The sequence below is a fragment of the Chenopodium album genome, chromosome 1 (genome assembly GCF_948465745.1).
Source record: "Chenopodium album chromosome 1, dcCheAlbu1.1, whole genome shotgun sequence".
Lineage (NCBI taxonomy): Eukaryota > Viridiplantae > Streptophyta > Magnoliopsida > Caryophyllales > Amaranthaceae > Chenopodium > Chenopodium album.
In genome coordinates this window covers 18041785-18065569 of record NC_137834.1, presented here as the reverse complement: position 1 = coordinate 18065569, position 23785 = coordinate 18041785, and the positions used below count along the sequence as shown (strand labels likewise).

At 35.4% G+C, this 23785-nt stretch overlaps 1 protein-coding gene and 1 long non-coding RNA gene across 2 annotated transcripts; one reads left to right on the top strand and one right to left on the bottom strand.

Annotated features, from left to right (window-relative positions):
• Nucleotides 1-401: 401 nt before the first annotated feature.
• Nucleotides 402-9889, bottom strand: LOC145642471 (DNA-directed RNA polymerase II subunit RPB1-like). The gene is made up of 14 exons (XM_081693668.1): nt 9548-9889; nt 9169-9432; nt 7403-7702; nt 7157-7315; nt 6867-7028; nt 6549-6769; nt 6336-6477; nt 5910-6245; nt 5532-5818; nt 4814-5072; nt 1666-4727; nt 1453-1524; nt 944-997; nt 402-844 (listed from the first exon to the last, which is right to left on the bottom strand). The coding sequence occupies exons 1-14, from the start codon at nt 9629-9631 to the stop codon at nt 742-744; spliced, it is 5505 nt and encodes a 1834-aa protein (XP_081549794.1). The 5' UTR covers nt 9632-9889; the 3' UTR covers nt 402-741.
• An 11459-nt stretch (nt 9890-21348) lies between these two features.
• On the top strand, nt 21349-22296 carry LOC145569856 (uncharacterized). The gene is made up of 2 exons (XR_014096352.1): nt 21349-21489; nt 22121-22296. It is a non-coding gene; the product is annotated as an uncharacterized LOC145569856 (long non-coding RNA).
• Nucleotides 22297-23785: the final 1489 nt, after the last annotated feature.

Sequence of the window (23785 nt, the reverse complement as noted above, 5' to 3'; positions counted from 1 at the left end):
AGTCAGCGCCTATGTAGGATAAGTAACTAAAGCAAAAATAAAACTTGTTGATGGTTTTCACTTTATATAAAAACAAAAAAATTAAAATGTTATTTCATACAAAAAGCACACTATAAAAGATTAAAAGTTGTTTTTAAACAGTTTTACTTATTTTAATTTAAGTTTGCATACAGAAAATCACTGTAAGGATAAGCAATTTATATAGTTCTTATTATTAATTTTTTTTTTTTTGGAAATTGATTAGGTCTTGAGAATTTTATTAAAGGTTTAAAAGCTTAACAATTCACTCAAGCAAAAAACCTGAAAAATAATTTTTGGTTTTCAAATATAAAAATAACCACTACACAAAAAATGTCATTTAACTCCTCATCAAAAGGTAAACTATGCTGTGAGTGATAAAGTTGAAAATAACAAAATTGATAATTGTTTATACTTTATAGTAACAGTTTGTTCTATATAGTACATTAGTACTACTATTTTACAAGATCAAATTATCAATATTCACGTACAAAACCCATTATTAGCATGAGCAACGAAACAAGTAAGCTAGTGATTTTTGTCAAAAAAAAAAAAAGTAAGCTAGTGATTACATCTACCCAGAACAGAAGGATCCTCAACAAAACTCAAATATTCTAAACAAAACCCAACCTCTTGGGCCGGTTCATTAGCAGTAACAAAGCGTGTTTAATTTACATTCAAATCATGCACATTGCATATCATGGGCAGTCCTTTTCCAAGACTTCAACGCTTGCTTTTGTCATCCTTGTCGCTCATTTGCGGGGTATACTGACTGGTTGATGAAGGTGAATAACCAGGAGCACTAGGAGAATATCCTGCACTTGGACTGCATGAAGAAATAAATAGCAAGTCAGAAACACCAGAATCCAAAGAGACTGCAAAAGCCAGAGCACCAGCAATGATATTTTTTATCAGTCATTCTCACCTGTACTGAGGAGAACTGGGGCTGTAATCAGGGCTTGGACCTGAACCATATGGGCTGCAAGAAAAAGACAATGTCAAAATATAAATTAATAAAAAAAAATCTATAAAAAAAATTAAAAACCATGTATCCATCAAATATGCAACACCTAATGCAGTGAAATCAATCTAAGGGGAAGGGCACTATAAACCACTGTGAAAAGCTTCTGAAGGAATAATAAAAGTTAGTCAATAATTATAGGGAGTTAACAAAGAGAAAACATGTTGAAATAGTAAGTCAATAATTATAGGGGAGTTGACAGAGAGAAAAACATGTTGAACATAAATAAGAGTATTCAATTAGATTATAATATATATTATGAGTGAGAACAAGCCTCTTGAATGCTTGCTATATCTTTCCAATTTCTGTAATTCTATTAATACACTAAAATCATAAACTATGCAAACTCATTAGCAAAAATGTTCCTGGGAATTGATCATAAAACTATATTTTAAAGCTAATGTTACAAATACCTGCTTGGACTATAGCTTGGGCTTGAAGGGGAGTAAGAGGGCGACGTCGGCGAGTAAGATGGTGATGTCGGACTGAAACAAAAGGCACAATAATAAGAACAAGCTGCAATAAGATATTTGCAGGTTCATAGACTAGCGTACTTTATCATAATGAACAACTGGCACAATTAAAGAGCAAAACAAACACACTGATGCATAAACAAAAAGGTATACCTGTAATTTGGGGAGGTAGGGCTGTAGGGACTGGATGGTGATATTCTTGGGCTGCTTGGAGAGTATGCAAGTGATGGACTGTATTTGGCTGAAGGGTTATAGCTTGGAGATGTAGGACTATAACTTGGTGAAGTAGGACTATAACTTGGGGATGTAGGGCTATATCCTGGAGATGTAGGGCTGTAAGCAGGAGATGTAGGGCTGTATGATGGAGATGTAGGGCTGTATGATGGAGATGTAGGGCTGTATGATGGAGATGTGGGGCTGTATGATGGAGATGTGGGGCTGTACGATGGAGAGGTGGGGCTGTACGATGGAGAGGTGGGGCTGTAGGATGGAGAGGTGGGGCTGTAGGCTGGAGACGTGGGGCTGTAGGCTGGAGACGTGGGGCTGTAGGCAGGAGACGTAGGGCTGTAGCTTGGAGATGTGGGGCTGTAGCTTGGAGATGTGGGGCTGTAGCTTGGTGAGGTGGGAGAGTAAGATGGGCTTGTGGGTGAATATGCTGGACTAGTTGGACTATAGCCAGGAGACCCAGGACTGTAAGTCGGGGAAGTTGGGCTATATCCAGGAGAGGTTGGACTATATCCTGGAGAAGTTGGGCTATATCCAGGAGAAGTAGGGCTATAACCAGGCGAATTTGGTGAGAGATAAGCAGGAGATGAAGCAGGAGAGAAGGCCATGCCACCAACAAATGGAGAAAAAGAAGCATCATTGATTGGCGAATGCCGGATATTTGGGCTGAGCAAGTAGCTTGGAGACATCATACTCTCATGGTAAGGTGTTCCAGAAATGGGTGACCGAGCAGGTGTCATTCCAAATTCCAAGCCTTCCACATAACTGGGAAGATGTACTTCAATAGCATGCTGCAACATTTCCTCATTAAGATATAATGAACAGCCACCGGTTCCAATTGGTGCTAGCTGTCCCAACATGATGTTTTCTGTTACACCCCTCAAATAATCTGATTCAGCATATACAGCAGCATCAAGAAGGATATCCACTGTTTCTTCAAATGAACATCTCATCAAAGGCCCAGTATCATTCCGATTGATACCATGACGAGTGATAGCCATCAAATGTCCACGATATGTCATTGTATCACACAAAATGGCCAAATGGCGATAATTCACATAGGATCCATCGAAAGAAATGACAACCCGCAACTCATCTAGCAAGGCCTTACGAACAGCCTCAATTCCAAGAACTTCCATAACTTCAATCAAATGATTACTCGTCGTCCTTGTAGAATCAACTTCTTCATGACACATAACAGCAAGAAGATTGACACCTTCAGTATCCAACATCCACTCGGTTTCAGCCTTAAAACCTTTCTCCTCATCAAATTTATTTACTTTACTCTGTTTGATGAATACCTTGTTGATATCTGGGATTCCCTTTAGTGCCATCTCAGTCAACATACTACCAGCAACCTTCTTAAGGAATACATCATCCTCTGCAGAATCATCCTCCATGTCACCCTTCTGACCTTCATCATTCACAATACGTATACGAAGGATCAACTTCTCAGCATTGTCATCAGTAAAGATACACGTCATGTCATCACTGAATTCCAAGTTGATTTTTTCCGCAATATCAGCCATGCTCAACTTTTTATCCACCATCATTTCACGGTTCAATTCTATACGAAGCAACCAAGGAGAAATTTTATCAGGGGAAACCTCTTCATCCGGCATTTCATAGTATGACCTGACAAAGTCTACATCCTCTTCAATGATAGTGCTCATAGGATCTGGATCATACCACACTTCAGTGGCATGAGTCACACTTCGCAGGCATGTGTATTCTAAGATACATTGCACATTTTTCGCCCTCTCCTTTGTCTTGCTAATTTCAGGATTTAAGAAGACTGATAGAGAAGGAGTTTTAATTTTCTTTGCCACGTTGATGATTTCCCTCAGCCTTGGAACACCAAGAGTGACATTCTTAGCACTAACACCAGCAAAGTGAAAAGTGTTAAGGGTCATCTGAGTGGCAGGCTCACCAATTGATTGGGCAGCAACACAGCCAATCATTTCCCCAGGAGCTACCAATGACTGCAAAAAACGCGACTCTATTTCACCAATAACCCAATCAAATGCTTCGCGGTTAAGCTTGAACTCCCTCAAGACACGTTTGCTGGCAAGAGTACTACGAAGCAAGATATTGAAGAAGAGTGTGGCATTCTTCTGAGCCTCTTTACTCAAAAAGTCATCACCAGGAACAACTTTCAACCTCTCCTGAAGCTTATCTACTGCTTCCACAATTTCCATTGGGTGCATATCAGACTTTTGCCGCATGTCAACCTTAAATGTCTTTTGAGCATTCCATAGCAGCCTCTTAAGATTCACAGGTAATGGCCAAGAATTATCTCCTGTGGTAGCAATATCAGTTGCAAGTTGACATCTATCTACTTCAAGTTTTTGGACCTCCGCATCAAACACATTACGGAACTCACGAATGGTTTTCAGATCATCCACATGCTCTTTCAACATATAATCTGGCTCCCAGTTATCAGCATCAAACTCATATCTGTAAGTCGCCTCAAATTCTGACTTCTTCATTTTCAGAGAATCCAACTTCTGGGATTCTATCCAAACAGCATCCATGCCATCTTCACCATAAAGAAACTGTATAACATCTCCAAGAGAATTCCTCACAGTACCATCATACTTGACCATGATATCCTCCATAGCCTTAACTAGCCTTCTCTGTATGTAGCCAGTCTCAGAAGTTTTAACAGCAGTATCAATTAGACCTTCTCTACCACCCATAGCATGGAAAAAGAACTCCTGGGGAGTTAATCCTCTCAAGTATGAATTTTCCACAAACCCACGACTTTCTGGCCCATAATCATCCTTGGTGAAATGAGGTAATGTACGACCAACAAATCCAAAAGGTATCCGTTTGCCTTCAACATTTTGCTGTCCCACACAGGCAGTCATCTGAGATATGTTAATAAAACTTCCTTTTGACCCAGCAGTAACCATAGCCTTAAGGTTGTTTGTCTCAGATAGACTCCTCTGAGCACTACTTCCAGCATCATCACGAGCTTTATTCAAAACCTGAACATTGGCATCACTCAGTAACTACTAGACACATAAGAGAATCCAAAAATAAAAATAAAAAAAAAAATAAAGATTTTAATGACCTGATTAACTCTGTTTTCAAAGGACTCCATCATCGTGCGTCCAGGTTCAGGCTCCAACTGCTTTTCCTGAGCAGATCTAATTAGGTTTTTCACTTCGTTTTTAGCTTGTGATATGGTTACATTGATGGTCTCCATGGTTGATGCATCAGCAATTGTATCTCCTATACCAATACTAAAACCATTCTGCAATAGCCAGTAATTAACAAGCCACTGGGTGTGCCCCAAAAATTTACGAGCAGCATCTGGCCCAACTTCCTCCCTGTTGTAGCGGAAATTTTCAAATGAGAATTACATATAATCATCTCCATACTAGAATCTTATCAGAACAATGATAGCTCCACCATAAGCAGAAATGGAAAGCAGAAAAGATATTATGCAAACAGATGTAAAAAACTACTCTATACGATACATGCACCAGCAACTCAATAGATCAAAATTTGACTTGAAGCCAGCATAACCAACTCAGACAAATAAAAAAAAAAAGTGTGCCACTTATGATCCTAATAGACTAGACAGCTAAACTTGATGTATCAGGTAAACATCACATTAAATCAAGCAGTATGATAAAAGAAATCAAAAAATAAAAAGGGGAAAGGAAAAAGAAACAGATAGAAGTTGCATAGTTTGTTAGCTATCCAAGTTCAAAAGTGAACTCAATCAAAACATTGACAAGTCTAAGAAAAACTCTATCCAGATGGTAAAAAAAAGAGGAATATACCAGATAACATGAATCAAACTCCCACTGGATGACCCAAGGGTCTTCTTACAGAGTGTTCCAGATAGTAGTTCTCCTTTCTCTATAAGGACACGAGTATCCCCTGGAGTAAGAAACCCTGTTTCGGTCTCTTGGTGCCATGCAGAAAATCTAACGAGATTTATTTGCTTTGGTATGATGAGATTGAAAACTTGCTTTCCAGTCCATATAGGCCGGGGCTTTAAGATAGCTGGCTGAGGAACTTTCCCATCAAAATCCTCCCACCACATAAGAATATTCATAAAAACATCCTGTCACCCAACGTACACAAAAAGGATAAGTTAATGACCTGAACTACTATGCAGCTATGAAACACAAAATACATATCATTGAATCAGTCACCTTTTCTATGAAGGTATCCCTCTTCGTGACTTTACGGCAACCCAATAGAGTATCCTGCACAATTCCCATAACAGGCCTGTTGGCTTGTGGGGAGACGATACATTTTGGAACCATCATAAGCTCAAGAACTTCTGCTCGAGTCTCAAAAGACTGAGGAACATGCATGTTCATTTCATCACCATCAAAATCAGCATTGTAAGGTGACGTAACAGACAAGTTCAATCTAAATGTAGAATAAGGCATGATCTTTATTCGGTGACCCATAATGGACATTTTATGAAGACTGGGCTGTCGATTGAAAAGTACAAAGTCCCCATCATTCAAATGTCGTTCAACCTGTATATAACCATAAACAAATGTCAGCAAACCCTAAGTCAAACAAAGCAGAGGTGATAACATTTCATTTTCTGTGAGTAGAACAATGACCTTGTACCCCAGCTCCAAATGATGATCACTACTCTTCTTCAAATAACGGAGATCAAGCCTCTGACCATCATCCCTGATAATGTACTTAGCTCCAGTTTTACCAGGAGGAGGATGTGGACCATAGTCAACAAGCTCTTTCAGCCTACATAACAAAAGCAGATTAGAACAAAGTCTGGTAAACTTTCAACAGATGAAACAGGAGAAAAAATACACCTTTCAAGATTATAAGGAGTCACAGTTTCCGGATATGTCAGATTTAACGCTATACTCCAGGGAACACCCAATTCGTCAATGTTTATATTTGGATCAGGAGTAATGACAGTACGAGCAGAGAAGTCCACTCGTTTTCCCATCAAATTGCCTCTTATACGACCTTCTTTGGCTTTCAGCCTTGTACATATTGATTTGATTGGTCTACCTGATCTTTGCGTAGCCTGGACACCAAAATCAGTTAATTCTAGACTTGAAAACAGATCTAAAATGAAGCAAAAAAAAAAAAAAAAAAAAAAAAAAAAAAAAAAAAACGCCTACTCTTGGCTGTCCAGGCAGTTCATTGTCAAAGTACGTAGCAATATGAAACTGCAGCAACTGTGCAAATTCAGAGATGATATGTGCAGGCGCACCATTCCTCTCTTGTCTTCTCAGATTATCGTTATGACGAATGATCATAGCTAATTGATGGGTCAAATCATCCTACAAGTAATTGCAAATTAAAATCCATTATTGAACTATATAGCCAACACAGGGAGAATACCCGTACATGTCTCGCCAAATCTTATTATTTTACCATGCAGAAAATGAAAACAAAAGCAGACACTTGCCTCACTCCTAGAAGAGGTATCCATCATCACAGATGGTCTCACAGGAGGTGGAGGAATAGGAAGAACTTGAAGAATCATCCAATCAGGGCGAGCATATCTTGGACTGAAACCCATCAACTGACAGTCTTCATCACTTATTCTCTTAAGAACACTAAGCACCTGAACATTTTAAAATTATAAGAACTGCTTTAAATAATATTGCATAAAAGACAAAGCTAGAAAGATATTTGCAAAAATGACACCAACCTTTTCAGCAGTAAGCTGCTGCTTTCTCTCAGCAGGCTCAGGAAGCTGTTCCTGCTCATCACTTTTCTTCTTAGTATTCTTGTACTCAGCAATAATTTTCATACCTTCAATAGTGAAGGTTGGCTGTTGCGCACCACAGCCACCACGACTCTTCTTGGCAGGCTCTTCATCATCCTGATCTTGTACATCCATTGAATCACCTCCTTCACATTTTCTTTTGTTTTTACAGGCCTCCAATATTTTCTTCAACCGGTTTTTGGGATTTCTAATTTTCAATGCTTGCTTAAATTTGTGGTCTTCCTGCAATAATGAATAAAGCAGCAACAAACCCATCAGTGGCAATTCAAACTTGAACTTGTAGGAAAACTGATAGCAACGCGATGGTTGATGAAACATGTGTATATTAACCTCCTAGAAGGCAAATAACTTCTTTAAAAAAGAATGCACAACACTAGCTCATACAAGGTTTATAGAGGTAATTAATTTCAAGTCATTGTTGCTTCTTTATGAGGCAAACACTGCCTATCAAGTCGTGAGGAGGATCCTATTATTTGTCAGTGCCTCTTTGTTCAGAGACTCAAAGATTCAATTCTTAATAGTCATATATCCTGTCCTACTCATTGGCAGAAAGCAGTGAGGTGCTTAGACACCTCCTAAAAGACACCTCCTAAAAGTCCTAGCCTAAAACATAGAAGTGGCAATTGAATCCTTTTACTTGTATGACTTTAGGTTAGGAACCTTTGAGTCAGGTATGACGTGTCAACTCTATTCAAGGGATGACTAATTTCCTTCTTTAAGGGCAACTTAAAATGTCTCGCAATCTTAAAAATAGGCTTATTCCTTTAAATTACCATAAATTAAAATAACAAATTTAATTTAAGTCTAAGTTAATGCTTCATAGAGCTATATCTAAAATACAGCTAGCATGATTACATACGAAGTACATAATTGGGAGTAGCCTTGTAAAATCATAGTAACACAAGGTATAATTGAAGTTATATTGACTCTAAATAACCTATGCACATCCGTTCTCTATCCTCCTACAGTGAAATTTGATCTGTAATTCTAAGCCTTAAGACAAAGTTCAGCACTAACAATCACAATCACTAAGAAGCAAATTTTCCGTTTACATTTACAACAAAAGCAATCAAAATGTTCGAATTACTTTAGATAAGCTACTAATTTCAAATCAAGGATTGTTTCACATATCATGACATAAAGCACATAACTACATCAGCTCAATTGACATCTACAATCATACATTGCCAGGGAAATAACCCATGCAAGCATGTAATGTCTGGCAATCTTAAAAAACGGCTTAGTCTTTTAGATTAGACTAAATTAATATAAGAAATTTGATTTTCGTCTAAGTTAAAGCATCTTAGAATCATAAAGCTATATATAAAATACAGCAACCATGATTAAATCATATGTAATTAGTGTAGCCTCATAAAATCATAGAACACAAGGTATAATTGAAGTTAAACTGACACTAAATAACCTATATTCATTCATTCTCTTTCCTCCTATAGTGATATTTGATCTATTATTTCAACCTCGACGAAGTTCACAACTAACAATTAGTCAATGCTTCAAACACGGTCACTAAGAAGCAAATTACATCAGATAAGCTACTAATTTCGAAGCAAGGATTGTTTCACATATTATGACATAAAGTACATTACTACATCAGCTCAATTGACATCTAAAATTTTACATTGCCGGGGAAATTGCCAACGCGAGAGCAAATCAAATAAAGAGTTCACCTCATCGGCAAGAATCTTGGAGCAATTGTAGCAAACACAACGCATAATACTAAGTACAGTCTTCAAAAACCCGATATGAAACATCGGCTTAGCAAGCTCAAGATGTCCAAAATGACCAGGACATTCTGCCATATTAGCTGTACATGTATCACACTTCAACTTCCGATCAATCGTCCCAAGCCTCATATCACTCAAACCCCCCGGTTTCGGCTTCCCTCTCTCCGTCGTCTCACTAAACTCCACTTGCACCACTGACATTTGCCGCTGCACATTACAAAACCTCAATCAATCAATCAAACAAACACCACAATTTCACAAATCCGATCAATCAAAACAAAAACTAGGGTTTCCAAAATCGAAAGAAAAGCAAGAAGATTACAATTTCATCCGGACTCAGAATTCCGAACTGAATCAAATGAACTTTCGTAACCTCTGCTGGTGAATACGGAAATCTAGTATCCATCTTTGCAGATAGTCAATTAATCAATAAAATTTCACTCAAAACAAAATTAGGGTTTCGAAATTGATGAACTTATAATCAAATTTTTTTCCAAATTGAAATTGAAGATGTTCTTCTGCAGTGTAGTAAGTGAGTTAGTTCGAAGATTTTTGTCTTTTTTTTTTTTTCTTTTTTTGTTTTTTGGATTAAGGAGGGAGAAATGGAGAATTTGTGGATCTCTCCGTAACCAATTCTCTCTCTGCGGCGGAAGAGAAGAGAATGAGAAAATAGGTAGATTTGGAGACCCAAGGGGTTTATTTATAGACGAAGAGCCGGATGTTTCGGGTTGTGAATTGACGACAGTGCCCTTGTGAAGATAGGTTCAGAAAAGGGTTGTGTGGTTTTATGACAAGATTGTCCTTGTGTTAGACCGACTTTCTTGGTTTTGTGCCATTTAGGCCCGTTAATGTTACGATTTTTAGTTGGTGAGCCTAATACTTAAGGTTTGAGCCCAGATTAAGCTCTACTTTCTCCGTTTTACAATGATGTTTCTGTTTGGAATCTTTGACTTTTTAAAAATAAGAGAGAATTTTCTAAATTTCTCTCAATCTATAAGAACAAATATAGTCATGTAGAATCTCAATCTGTAAGAACAAATATAGTCATGTGAAATCTAGTTTGATTCGTCTTGATGAGTCATTATTAATATCTGACTTTTATAATTTTTGATAATGTAATATTAAATATATTTGCGGTCAAGGATAGGTAAAAATTTGCATCGATTTACATAAACAGAAATATCATTATAAAACGGACGGAGTAATATTTATTTCACCATTTATTTATTTATTTATTTAACTTAAGGTAAGCAAGTAACTCTAACATTTTATGAAATCAAGTCAAGCTATGCTAAAATGAGAAAAAGGGCTTGTATAAGCATATTCATTAGACATGCTTGTATCCCTTCAAGCCACTAAATGAACTATAGAGTTAAAAGTCCCAGTTAACATGAGAAAATGTACAAATTTCAAAAGCCTAAGTATTCCTTATAATGTCTCCTAAAATGAGACGAGTTGGAGAAGTCTTGTAGCTAGTGAACAGTGCACTTGACCCATAATCACATTAACTACATAGCACTCACCCTGTAACATTCTACACCCCAAACATTGTTCCAGCGAAAAGGGTATATGTGTAGCCCGACATAGACAAGACTTTCTATTGGCTGAAGAAGTTGGCCCACATGAATAGTTTTAAAATTTCGTTTTGAAAATTTTGCAAATGAAAAAAATTTGAATCTAATCGAATTTAATTGTACTTTTTTTGCTGTGAATGATGTTGAGTAATTGTGAGAAGACACTATGAATGATGTTTAGGATTTGCAAGAAGACACAATAGACGACCGACGAGGGTGGCTTTAAAGTGAGGGCCGACGACGGTGGCTTGAAGGTGAGGGGTGACATAGTGGCTTTAAGGTGAGTAAGGTGGTTGAGAGGAAAGGAAGGGCAAACTGTCGACATAATCAGCGAGCGATGTGGTTTAGAGTATGAAACGATGGTCGGGCTAAATCAGAGAGTAATGTGGTGGTGTCGGAAACAATGGAGGGTGAAATCAAAGTCAAACTACGGGTTATGAGTCAGCGTAAGAGACGACGGAAACCATTTGTATTGTTGTAGGATTGAATTAGTTTTGAAAATATTTTGTAATTGATCATATGTGTTAATCTAGGTATCAAAACTTATTGTTTTGGTATTATATTTATTATATTAGTATGAAAAATGAATGTTTTATAGACAAATTAAAATTTATATCAGATTCTTTGTTACGGTATAGTATGGACAGAAATATGACAAAATGTTTTAATTATGAAAACAATGTTTGTTGTTGATTTTTTTTCCCGAAATTTGTAGTTCTGGTTACATCATATGTGATTTTCAACTTGAAAATTTTGAATTCTAAATTTGAAATGAATTGTACTTTTTGCGGTGAATGATATTGGAGGATTTGCGAAAAGAGATTATGGAGGGCTGACGACGGTGGCATTAAGGCGAGGGTCTACGACTGTGGCTTTAAGGTAAGTAAGGTGGCTGAGAGGGAAGGAAGAGCCGATGGTCAACGTAATGAGAGATTGATATGGTTCACAAGTAGTTTCATCTACACTTCTATGTGGGTCAAGCATAGACATTCACTAAAATGATTTTTAATTGGTTGAGCAAGTGGATCCCAATAAATTTGCTTATAATTTTCTGAATTTTAAACTTGAAATTCAAACCTCCCATTAAAAAGATAAGAAAAGAAGTTCAAATCTAAAAATATACTACAAAAAATCGGTGAGAATGGGGTTGGATTTGAGAGTGGTTATTAGAATAGACATCATCGTGGTGCTGTGATAAGCAGGCTGCCAGCAAATTCGACAATCGTGGGATACTAGTATAGTAGTATAACGAAGGCGAAGACGAGGTTGTTTTTGGCTTGAATACAACTCTGCAATGCGATTCCTAGTTCAATTGAGATAGAAAGTGATAGTCTACGTACAAGTGATTAAAATGCTCCATTCAAGACAATGTGAGGGGTCGTATCTGAGAACCATTATCAGAGAAGTTTTAACTCTTGCAAATAGCTTTGATACTTTGATAATACTACGTTTTAGTTTTAATTATGTGTTCAGGGAGGCTAATGAGGCATCTCATGTGATGGCTCACCTTAGTCCTTTAGTTCAGGGAGGCTAATGAGGCATCTCATGCGTGTTAGCTTCCCTAGCATTTACAAAATTCAAAATCTATATCATAACAAAAATTGTATGATTTAATATTAGATTCCTATGATTCAATTTGGTTTTCATGCATGGTTGAAGCCCATTAATTAATTTTGGTAAAAATAATTTGAATAGAAATAGGGCATGTTCTGTTCACCTTATTTCCAGGTCTAATAAGTTCATATAAGTTAAGATAAGTCTAGTTCAGGATAAACAACTTTTAATATGAGTTATCTAAGTTCAAATTACAACTAAAATAATTTTTAATAAATTCAGATAATTTCTGATAAGTTCAAAAAAGTTCAGTTAAGTTCTAATAAGTTTAGAATAGTGAAAATTAGGTGAATTGAACACAAATTTTTTTAAAATTTTTTATTTTTATAGGTGTGTATTTTAGGAATTGAGAAACTTTGAAATGTTTTATATTATCAGCTAATGTCAACAAATGTAGTTCAATGATATGGTCGGTATCAGACAAAAGGTGTTCAAGTTGTACGTGAGCTGTAGTTTGATTTGTCTCTTGAGGAATTCCATTTAAAACCTCGAAATAATCCTTGAAACATGATTATGTGTTGTAGAAGTGTGTGTGTGTTTTTTTTTCACACTCGGTAACAAATTCGTTAAGATGAATACTCGTCCAAATTATAAAAATTATAATTCTAGCTCTGAAATTAATCTCAACATTCTTTGTTACGATATCCATACTCTAATACTCTACCATACTAAGATTATAATTAATGTGTTTGATACGTAAATAACTAATATGATACCAAAATAAATAAAATGACACCCATATCACTAAAATTAATACTTAGATAAGTATTTTTCTAGTTGCTACAAGCATAATAACTAGTAAATACTTTATACTTCTACATATAAATACGAAGTATACAGCAATATCATTTTGAAAGGATTAATCTGCCAATCATCAACCATATGTCCATATATAATCATTCTTAAAAATTACTATTCTATATTCATTCTTTATACATCTCCATACACCTACAAGTGAAATTAATCACCAAAAACTACTTCAAGAACTACATTAAACTCACAATTCCAAGGTGCGGAAGAACTAATAATTCCTCTAAAACAAGTGAATTAAGCTAACTTGAAGGTTATTTAAGAATTTGTCATTCGCTTTTGCCTCAAAGTCATTCCTTCTTCCATAGTCTTACTACTGTAGTTTGAGAAAACCAAACATTCTCTTTTACAAATTACAGCTTACATGAATTCTGGTTGCAAAGCTTTGATTAATAATTTTTCATTACATGAGTATTGACTGCTTGTTTATAATTAATAACTAAGTATGCCTTATTATAATTAACTACTCATTGTAATCAATTTTCATGAAACTAAAGGCGCCAATGATCGATTCTCGCGAAAATTTTCCCACTTACTTATACTTAGGCGGTAAAATACCAAAAGTTTCCCCCTCAATTTTTCCCTCCTATTTTTTCAATGAGTCATGTGTTGTCAGTTTGGTATTAGTTGTCTATATAGGGTCCACATAGACTATGTCTATGTGTATCATCTCCCTCCTTGTATGCCCATCCATCAACTCACTTACACACATATCCATGTCATAGACACACACCCTTGTATGCTCATCCATCAACTCACTTACATATATCTCCATGTCATTCACAATCCACTAAAGTACTTGAGTGTACTCCTTCCGTTGTTAAATACTTGCTCTATTTCTTTATGCATGGAGTATTAGGAGAAATTGAAGAAAATAATAAAATATGGAGGTAGTTAGGTTGGTAGAAGAATTAAAAATTGTTAAAAAACAAAACTAGTGGAGAGTATTGAGGAGAGAGAATATAAGATTAATAAAACGTGATTTCTGTTGGGTCCATTTGTTGAGACAAATGAATTAATTATTGTAAAAACTTTCCAAGGAAATAGAGCAAGTATTTAAAAATATCCGCATAAGGGAAGTGGAGCAAGTATTTAAAAACGGAGGGAATATAACCTTATCATTTGACACAATCTAGGGATCCCTCAAAACCATTATGTCCCTCGGTCCCTCCCATCATTGACTCTCCATGCCAAGCCATCCCTTATAATATAGATTTTGCACCCCCAAACTTCTCAAAGAGAAACTTGGGTCATGTCCCTTATTTGCCTTTAAAATACCCCGACCTTTTAAAGTATCGAGCCTTCAAAATAACATGGATTATAGTACCGTTATTCTTGAGAAGTCGCCATGAGTGTTTCGCTAAGAGAGCATTACAAAAGCACTTCAAATCACATAAACCCATACCACCTTTTGCCTTCAAAAGGCATAATTTTTCACAACATTGCCAATTGAGCATTCATACATCCTCCCTAGAACCCCACCAAAATCTCTTCAGTGTAGAATATGAATTTTATCAACTAATCCTACCAAGATTTTTAAAAACTTATCATATAGGTGGGAATTACTTGTGCCACTGATTTGATAAGGTCTCTTTTCCCAATCTTGGAGAGTAATTTTTCATTTCACCTATTCAACTTCTTCCAAATTCTCTACTTCAGGTAAGCAAACATGTAATCCCCATGATTTTGTAATTATAATAATTATATTTTATTATTAATTATATGATTATTTTACTATAATTTTATAAATATTTCAAAAATAATAAATTAATTTTAAGCTATTTAGCAATTACTAACTATTGACAATAATCAATCTACCCATACAAATTAAGAGCCTAGTCCAAGTTAACTCAAAGCCCAACTTTACCCCTTATTCCTAAACTTTGGTACATATTTGGGCCTAAACAAATTATCCTAATTGCATTTGGATTAGGAAACCCCACAAACCCACTTCTTATTATTTATACCCACTTAAACTTTTTCCCCTTCTCCAAAATCTCTCTCTTTTTTTTTTTTTTTTTTTTTTTTTTTTTGACTAATAGAACAAAGAACTAAACAAACACGGAAAGACAAACTAAAAAGACCAAAACAGGAAATGCCGACGCCTCGCCCGAACTGCTAACCAGTGAGCAGGAGCAACCCAAAACCTAGGAACCTTCTGCAACCTGCAAGCCTGGAAATTATCCAAAACCTGCCTAATATCTTGAAGCAACCAGCAACAGTCTATAGTATCAGATCCCAAACCACACAGACATGTAAACAAAGAAGAACAGTCAGTGTAGACGGAAATACTCAAAAAAAACCCTTGCCAATGCAGCCCGGAGAGCCGAAAGACAAGCTTGCAATTCCGCTTGGAAGGCAGAAGAAGTCCGACACGCACGAGCACCCCCACCCAGAACCATGTATGAACTGAAATCGCGAAGGATCCAACCAGCTCCAGCTGTATTATCCGACTTATCCCAAGCCCCATCAAAAATTAAGCAGACTCCTAGGGACGATTGAGCACTGCCTTTAAGCCAGGCAGAAGAAGAGATCACCCGGTGAAGGGAAGGAGAACGCTGATGAGACGAAGACCAGGAAGAGAAGGAGACTGCCTGTTTACTACTCTGGAACCAATCCTCAGTTAACACAGAGATGGAAGCCGGAGAAAAAACAGCATTACGAAAGACCAGATTATTGCGAGTTAACCAAACTGCCCAAAGGGACGAGATGAAAAAGAGGAGAGAATCCGAATTCCCAGTGGCAGCTAAATCTGAAACCCGTTCCGTAACCCATTGAACAAAAGGAGAAGCAGGCCGAGACGGAACAAAGCCTGGAGGGGCATCAATGACAAACGAACTCGTGAAAGAACAATCACGAAACAAATGTGCCGTAGTTTCGGGTAACTGACGACAGAAGACACAAAGAGGGGAAACGGGAACTCCTCTAATAGCAAGAGTATCAAATAAAGGAAGAGCCCCATGAAGTAACTTCCAAATAAAAATCTTGAACTTCGGGGGAATCGACAGCCCCCAGAAACACCTCCACCACCCTGCTGAAGCCGGTGTGCTAGGAATAGAGGCCAAAAAACGTTGGACCAACATTGCATAAGCCGACTTGGTCGAGAAATGCCCATCCCGACTAAATTTCCAGTAAACGAAATCGTCCATCGGACGCTGAGGGCGCTCCAAAGAAAGGATCCTGAGCGCAGAAGAGCTATCAAAAAACCGATGAATCCTAGAAGGATCCCACGCGTAGGTACGCAGATTAATGATGGAAGAAACATGAGTCAGAGGATCCGACTCAAAAAAACTGTCTCTGAAGTGCACCGGCCCCCCAGGGACCCAATCATCTTCAAGCAGGCGGACCTGCAAACCATTACCCACCTTCCAAGCTAAACCAGCAATCAAACTGGACATCCCAACGGAGAGACTACGACAACCCCAAGAAGCTCGAGGAACATGACCCGCAGTTAGAGAAAAGAGCGTAGGGTACTTGGCAGAGATAACCCGAGAAGCAAGTAACTGAGGGTTCTGCCGAAGGCGCCAACACTGACGAGCCAACAAAGCCGAGTTAAAATGTTCCATACTACGAAGGCCTAGGCCGCCAAAGCCCTTGAGAAATAAAAATCTCAATCTTACGTACAAAAGAAAACCCCCAACATTTTTCCCCCTTTGCTTCTCTGCTTTCACGATCAAACAGAAGAAAAAAAAAAAGAATTGAAGCAGCCTCGCAGCCACCAACGTCCGACGCACTACCACCGGCAACTCCTTGATGCCGTCGCCGTCCACCGCCCAACCAGCCACCGTTTGCTTCTCTCTCTCTCTCTCTCTCTATTTCCTTCTTTCCTTCTCTTTTGAATAAATTTATTCCAAGCTTTAATCTCTATTTAATTTTGGTTTTTGAATTGTTATTATTATTGTTTAATAGTGTTTAATCACTCTAAAAGACTAAATTTTTATGAGTTATATTATGTTTACACCATTGAATAAATTTTCAGATTTGTATAATTAAGAAAATAAGGGTTTAAAACTTGATTTGACATGGTTTTAGGGCTTAATACGTGTTAATCAAGTTACTTGATCATATTATGTTTAAATTGTGTTAAAGTTCAATTATTTTGGTTATAAATAAATTTTCAGATTTCCTAAACTTTTAATTTTGGGTTTTATTTGTTGTAATTTCATATTTTCATGACTCTAATCCCTACAAATAGTTGTTGGGGTTATTTTGTGAGTATAAAACATTGAATTTTGAAGATTAGTTTTGAGAATAAATTTTCAGATTTTAGATTATTGTTTTTTAAGCCTCTAAATGCATTGAATTGGTCGATGTAAAAAATAAATAAATAAATAAATGCATTGAATTGGTGAGCTTTGGTGTTTAAAGCCTACTAACTTAATATATAATGTAGGTAGTTTCAAAGATTACTATAATTTTGAGATTTCATGTGTAAAATAAATTTTCAGATTTTTATAAAACTTTAAACTTGCTGTAATTTCATGTATACGAGTGTATTTTAAGGTTTTTATGAAGAAAATTGAAAGAACTATATAAGCCTTTAATTTTAATTAAAGGGAAGGTTTTAAAGTGTTGTTTAATTGGATTTTGAAGGTTTAAAAGTAAGTTAGTATTGCTGTAAATTTGGTTGTTTGAGTATTGATTGAAACCTTATTGTTTGGTTTAGGAGAGGTCTTTATAGGAGGTGAATTCTAGTTGGTTAAGTGGCCATCCAATTCGTTTACTCAAGGTACGTACGAGTTACGAAACCTTGCCTTTAAATTAGAAGCATATTTAGGAATGAAACGAGAACTTAGTATCATGTATAGAGAAGACTGGGAATAATTGTTTGATTATACATTGTGATTTCCGAATGATGTGCACTATTTTACTTGGCAAATATTATTTATGCATTAACTTTGCAAGGTGCGATTAGAGGCAAAGGTATGTAAGTATGTGGAATGATTTATTTATTACTCATTCATGATTATTGAAATAGGATGAGTAAAGGAAGAATTCAAGTCTTGTAAGACGAGGTTAAGGTTTTGGGATGCCTTATGCACTCAAGGTGTTTATACACCGAGGTAGTTAATGGAATAAATAATAAAAATTGCTTGTTACTAATAAATCAAGAAATGAAATTGGAAACTTGTTTACTTGATTGAAATGATATTAGATTGATTGTATTGTTTGCATATGAGTCATCACCAAGTCTAAACTTGTAAATCACGTAAAATGCAAGATGGATGAGCAATAAAACTCTGGATTGGTGCACATCTGGAGTAATGACAATCAGAGGTTGGGGTACATGGGGTATTAGCCGTGTACTTTTCTCGAGGCCATCTGATCTACGAGTCTCTTATTTCAAATATTTTTGTAAAAACTAGGAGTTAGGTGAGATCTCATACTAACTACGGTCACAGAGTCGCGCCCGTGGTCGTTGGATGTTTATTGATGTTTCCGAAAGGAGACATGGGGTTTTCTTTATTGATGTTCCAAATGGAGCATGGGTTGGACAACCTTGTCTATTGCTTAATCCAATGAATAAATTGAAATGAGTTAGCTACTATTAACTAGTGAAGTCTTAATAAAATTGATAATTGAGTCGTGTGTTGAGTCTATAACTTAATGATGCATGATGATTGATTATTAGTAGCATATCATGGAATTCTTATTCTGTTTTGCAGCTTGTATGTACTCTGATTGCGTGCTTTTGTGTGTGTCTTTCTTTGGTCATGGCCTTTGCCTTTCAATGACCCTGTGATGATCCAATTTTTACACTTGTAATATTGGGGAGCAGATTAACCACAGGTTCTTACACATGCAGCATCCGCATCAGGGTTGTGGGATTTTGAGTGGAGAGTTGGTTAATGTTCGCAGTTTATTTTCTTTTGCAAGTTTGAATTTATTCTAACTCGGTTTATTTCTACACTACTTCTTCTGATTAGAATTTATTTGAACTCTAGTTTTATTTACTTACTACTTTTGATGGGTTTTGAATAAGGGCCTTAATGGTTCCAACTTGTAGCATTTAATTTGGTTATTGGTTTTGAAACTTATTTATAACTGATTTAGTTTTTCTGCTGCTAATACTTTGATAAAGCCTTAACGTTTTAACACGTGGCGGTAACATGCCAATGGTTCTCCTCTATTTTTATTTAAAGTAAGTGGTTTGGAAAAGGGAGAATTATTGGGGTGTTACAAAACACAACTTTCTTTGCGTTTCCGATAATCGTCGGTAAACCCAAATATTTCTCATGTCTATCCACCTCTCGCACCCTAAAGTTTCAAGTATCTCTGTTCTTTGACTAACAGGTACACATTTGCTTAAAGTTACCTTTGTCTTATCAAAAGTAAATTCTAGTCTAATGCTCATTCATAAGTCCAGATCATATCAACAACGGTTGAATATTCCTCCAACGTATTAGTTTTAGGCTTTTAGCAAGTAATATTGTTATCATCAACAAAAAATAAATGTGATACTCTAAGCTAAGGGCACCACTAAATCTTTATTTTGATCCCACTCACTTTTTTTCTCCAAAGTACATGTGATAATAGAAAACAGACACTTGCAAGACAATCCACGATGCGACTCATCCACCACCTCGCAAAATCGAGTTTTTGGATCACCAAGCCTTCCGTAGAAAAAAAATCATTTAACTCTTTCATAAGCTTTAATCATATCCAAGTACTATATATCTTTCCCCTCTTTGTTTTTCTTTTCATGGCATGAAATTTTCTTAAAGCGATGTTGTCTGTTTTAAGTCGATTCAAAACAAAAAAAAAATAAATTGATTACTAATATAATATCACGTGAAAATGGCTTCAGTTTATTAGCCATAGTTTTCGATACAATCCTATGTAAAAAAATAAAATTAAATTCATTTCAGTAAAAATCATTAACTTAGAAGAAACAATACAGTAGAGACTAGATAAAAAAATACATTTTAATAAAAATAATTCAAGGTTAGTAAAAATAATTTCAACTTTTTTTTTCTACGGAAAAGATAATTTTTTTACAGAAAAAATAATTTCAATTCAGTTTAGTACGAATTATAAATAAAAAATAGGTTTTTCTATATAGTAACCCCCTTTTTTTTTCACTTTTCTACGTTGTGCCCCAACATATATTACTTCTATTAACTAATTACTAAAACAGAAATCTGCTGACATCATCCTCTCTCTCAAATGTATATGTGTCACTTTCTCATGAAAATTTTTCCCGCCAAATGCACTTTATAGTTTGTTTTGTTTGTTTGTCTTTTTTTTTTTTTTTTTTTTTTTTTGAGGAATTGATTTTTTTTTATTTTATTTTTTTATTTTTAATCATTTTCATTTCAATAAATAAATAAATAAATAAATTTTATTTTTGGTTGGAATAAATAAATTGATATCTAAATTGGCTTTCATTTTTATAATTTGTTACTCTTGTAATTTATGATGATAGTCGCATACCTTTTATTATTTAACTTATAAGTATATACAAGAAAATAAATAATAGCAATAAGCTATTTCATTTCAATAATTTTTATAATCCTTGCATCGCACGGGTCTAATCTAGTTCTACACTGTAACCCCAATATATTTTTTGTTTCCATACGGTAACCTTGCCGTTAAAAAAATCCGTTAGTGGGGCCCACTCTCCATTATTAATATTTTTTTTATCGATTTGCGCGTTGAAAAATATTCCTTCACTACTACAAAAATGGCCAAAGAGACCCAAATTAAGAGACCGCTTAAGTGCATAACAGGTCTCTTATAGAGGAGAGACCGATTATCTTGGATGACAGGTCTCTCGAAATATCAAAGAGACCCGTCATTAAAGAAAATAGGTCTCTTGGGATTTTTTTAAAAAATCGAGGAATATAGAGAGACCCGTCATTTTAGATGACAGGTCTCACGTAATAACCAAGAAACCGGTCAATTATAATAACCGGTCTCTTGAATGTTTTTTTTTTAAATGTGAGAAATTAGAGAGACCCGTTATTCTAAATAACAGGTCTCTCGAATTTATTTTCCCATATACACGTAGGCAGCCACAAGCCCATTAATTAAGTCCCAAACCCTAGCTAGAACTTTTTCACTTTCTCACTTTGTCCTCCGCCGCTCTTCACCCTCCTCATTTCATTTCTGATTTTCTTTCTCTCTCTTCTCATCTCGATCCATCTTCCTCATTTTTCTGGTTTCTCAAACGAATCTCGCACAAAATAAAATGAAATTTACATCATTTACTTCTTTCTCAATCTTCACTCTATTGTTTCAAAATTTCAAGATCTATATTGCCAAGGTGAGTTTTGTATTATTTTTCGTTATTAAGTGTTAATCTTCACCTTTTTCGGTTTTTCTTGATGAAAAATCTAAATTTCTTATAATTATTGCCTTTTAACATCCTTTTTTTATTGTTAAAAAACAATAATTTGTTCGAATTTTTGTTTAGCCATGAAAGTAGATTGTTTGTTTACTTATAAATGTTTTTGTTTCAAAACCTATTTTCGCCAATTTATTATGATATTTTCATTTAAAAACACCTTTCTTAGTCAGATCTAGTAATTTTCGTCTTTATTAATTTTGCATTTGATTTTCTGTTTTTGTTTCCATTTTCAATTTCGATTTTAGCGCTTTAGATTTAAGTTCTGGTATTTTTTTATTCCTTTGAGAATTTCTTGACGAATTGTTCTTTATTAGGCTGTCTTTGATATTAGTATATTTTTCTTGCTTTGATTTTGTGTTCAATATCAATTTAAACTAATTCTCGTATTTCGTTAGTTAAATTGAACAATTTCTCATATTTTTTTTTATTGTAAACTAATTTTATTTTATATCTCGTTTTAAAATGTTTGTTTTTTCATTTTCAATCTGTTCCTTATTATGTTTTATTTTCAGGATAATAATATTTGCGTTTGTATTTGTGGTTGTAGGTAACGATCTCTCAATTTTCAAGTTTGAACTGAAGAAATCTGCAATAGAAGATCTGGGAATTTTATAGTCATCATTTCCGGAAAATTTTATTTTTATTTGTGTGTTGAATTTTCATTCATATCTGTAAACTGTACATAATTTTTAGAGTGTATGAAATACAAGAATTATTTTTTTACTTCTGATTTAATAATGGAATAAATAAATAAAATTAAATCAGTTATTATTGATGTTAATATCGATGAATTGTACGAGTAATTATAAAAAAAAATATTTTTTTTATTGAAAATGAGACCAAAGAGACCCGTTGAGTTGAAAAGCGGTCTCACTTTTCTCAAGAAAGAGACTGCTTATTTAAGACATGCGGTCTCAGTTTTTTTAAAACAGAGACCGCTTTTCTTATAAAGGCAGTCTCAATTTCCTAAAAATTGAGATCGCTTGTATTTAAGAGGCGGTCTTAGCTTTCTCATTCTAGAGACCGCCTCTAATAAAGCAGTCTCTTTACCAAAGAGACCGCTGTGCTAGAGACCGCCTCTAAGGCAGTCTCTTTGGCTAATTTGGACGGTCTCTTTGGCCAATTTTGTAGTAGTGCTTTAAAGGTTTTGAGGGTTATTTTGGCCCTTGGGGATCCAAATTGAGCTTAGATTTGGCAAAAAAATAACGTAAATGCCTCGTTTTGTGTGTTAAAATATGAACACGTAAATCAAAACATTTCTTAATACGCTAAACGAGGCATTTACATTATTTTTTTGCCAAATCTGAGCTCAATTTGGAATCCTAGCACAAATTAGCCCCCCAAACCTTTGACGGAATATTTTTTAACATGCAAATCGATAAAAAAATACTAATAATGGAGAGTGGGCCCACTAACGAAATTTTTTAACGGCAGGATAACAACCAGGCTACCGTATGAAAGCAAAAAATATATTGGTGTTACAGTGTAGAAAGTGATATATGTTGAGGCACAACGTAGAAAAGTGAAAAAAAACAGGGTTACTATATAGAAAAACCCATAAAAAATAAATTACAATATTTTATTAATTAGTAGGAGTATTATTGTACAAGTATATTAAAATGAATGAAAAAAAAAGGTACGAAAGAAGGCAAAGGCCATGTTTGGTAATTGGCTTTTTGGTTAGCTTTTGGCTTTTGGCTTTTTTAAGTGGTCAAACAGCCAAAAAATGTGTTTGGTAATTGGCTTTTTAGTCAGCGAAAAAGCTGGCTTTTAAGCCAAAATGAAAAAGCTGCTTTGAGTAGCTTTTTTGTTGGCTTTTGGCTTGTTGGCCCACAAATTACCTAATAAACAGCTAACAACCAACAATTAATTTACCAAACACTTTTATAAACAACCAATTTCAAAAGCCATTATAAACAGCCAAACATTCCAGCTAGTTAAACAAGCCAAGTGAACCAACCAACAGCTATTTGCCAATCAAGGCCGAAGCCCAAACCCAAACTACAAACAAATTCTAGAAGTACGTAATCCGCTATTCCGCTGCTGAATTATCAAATGTTTACAGCCCTCAACAGACGACTTTTCAAAATGAAGCAACGATTTCCTTAAAAAAAAAAAAAAAAAAAAAAAAAGAAGCAACGATTTATAAATAAACACCCAATTTCCATGCCATTTCCACCATCTTCCTCCGTCAATGGCGACGATATACAGC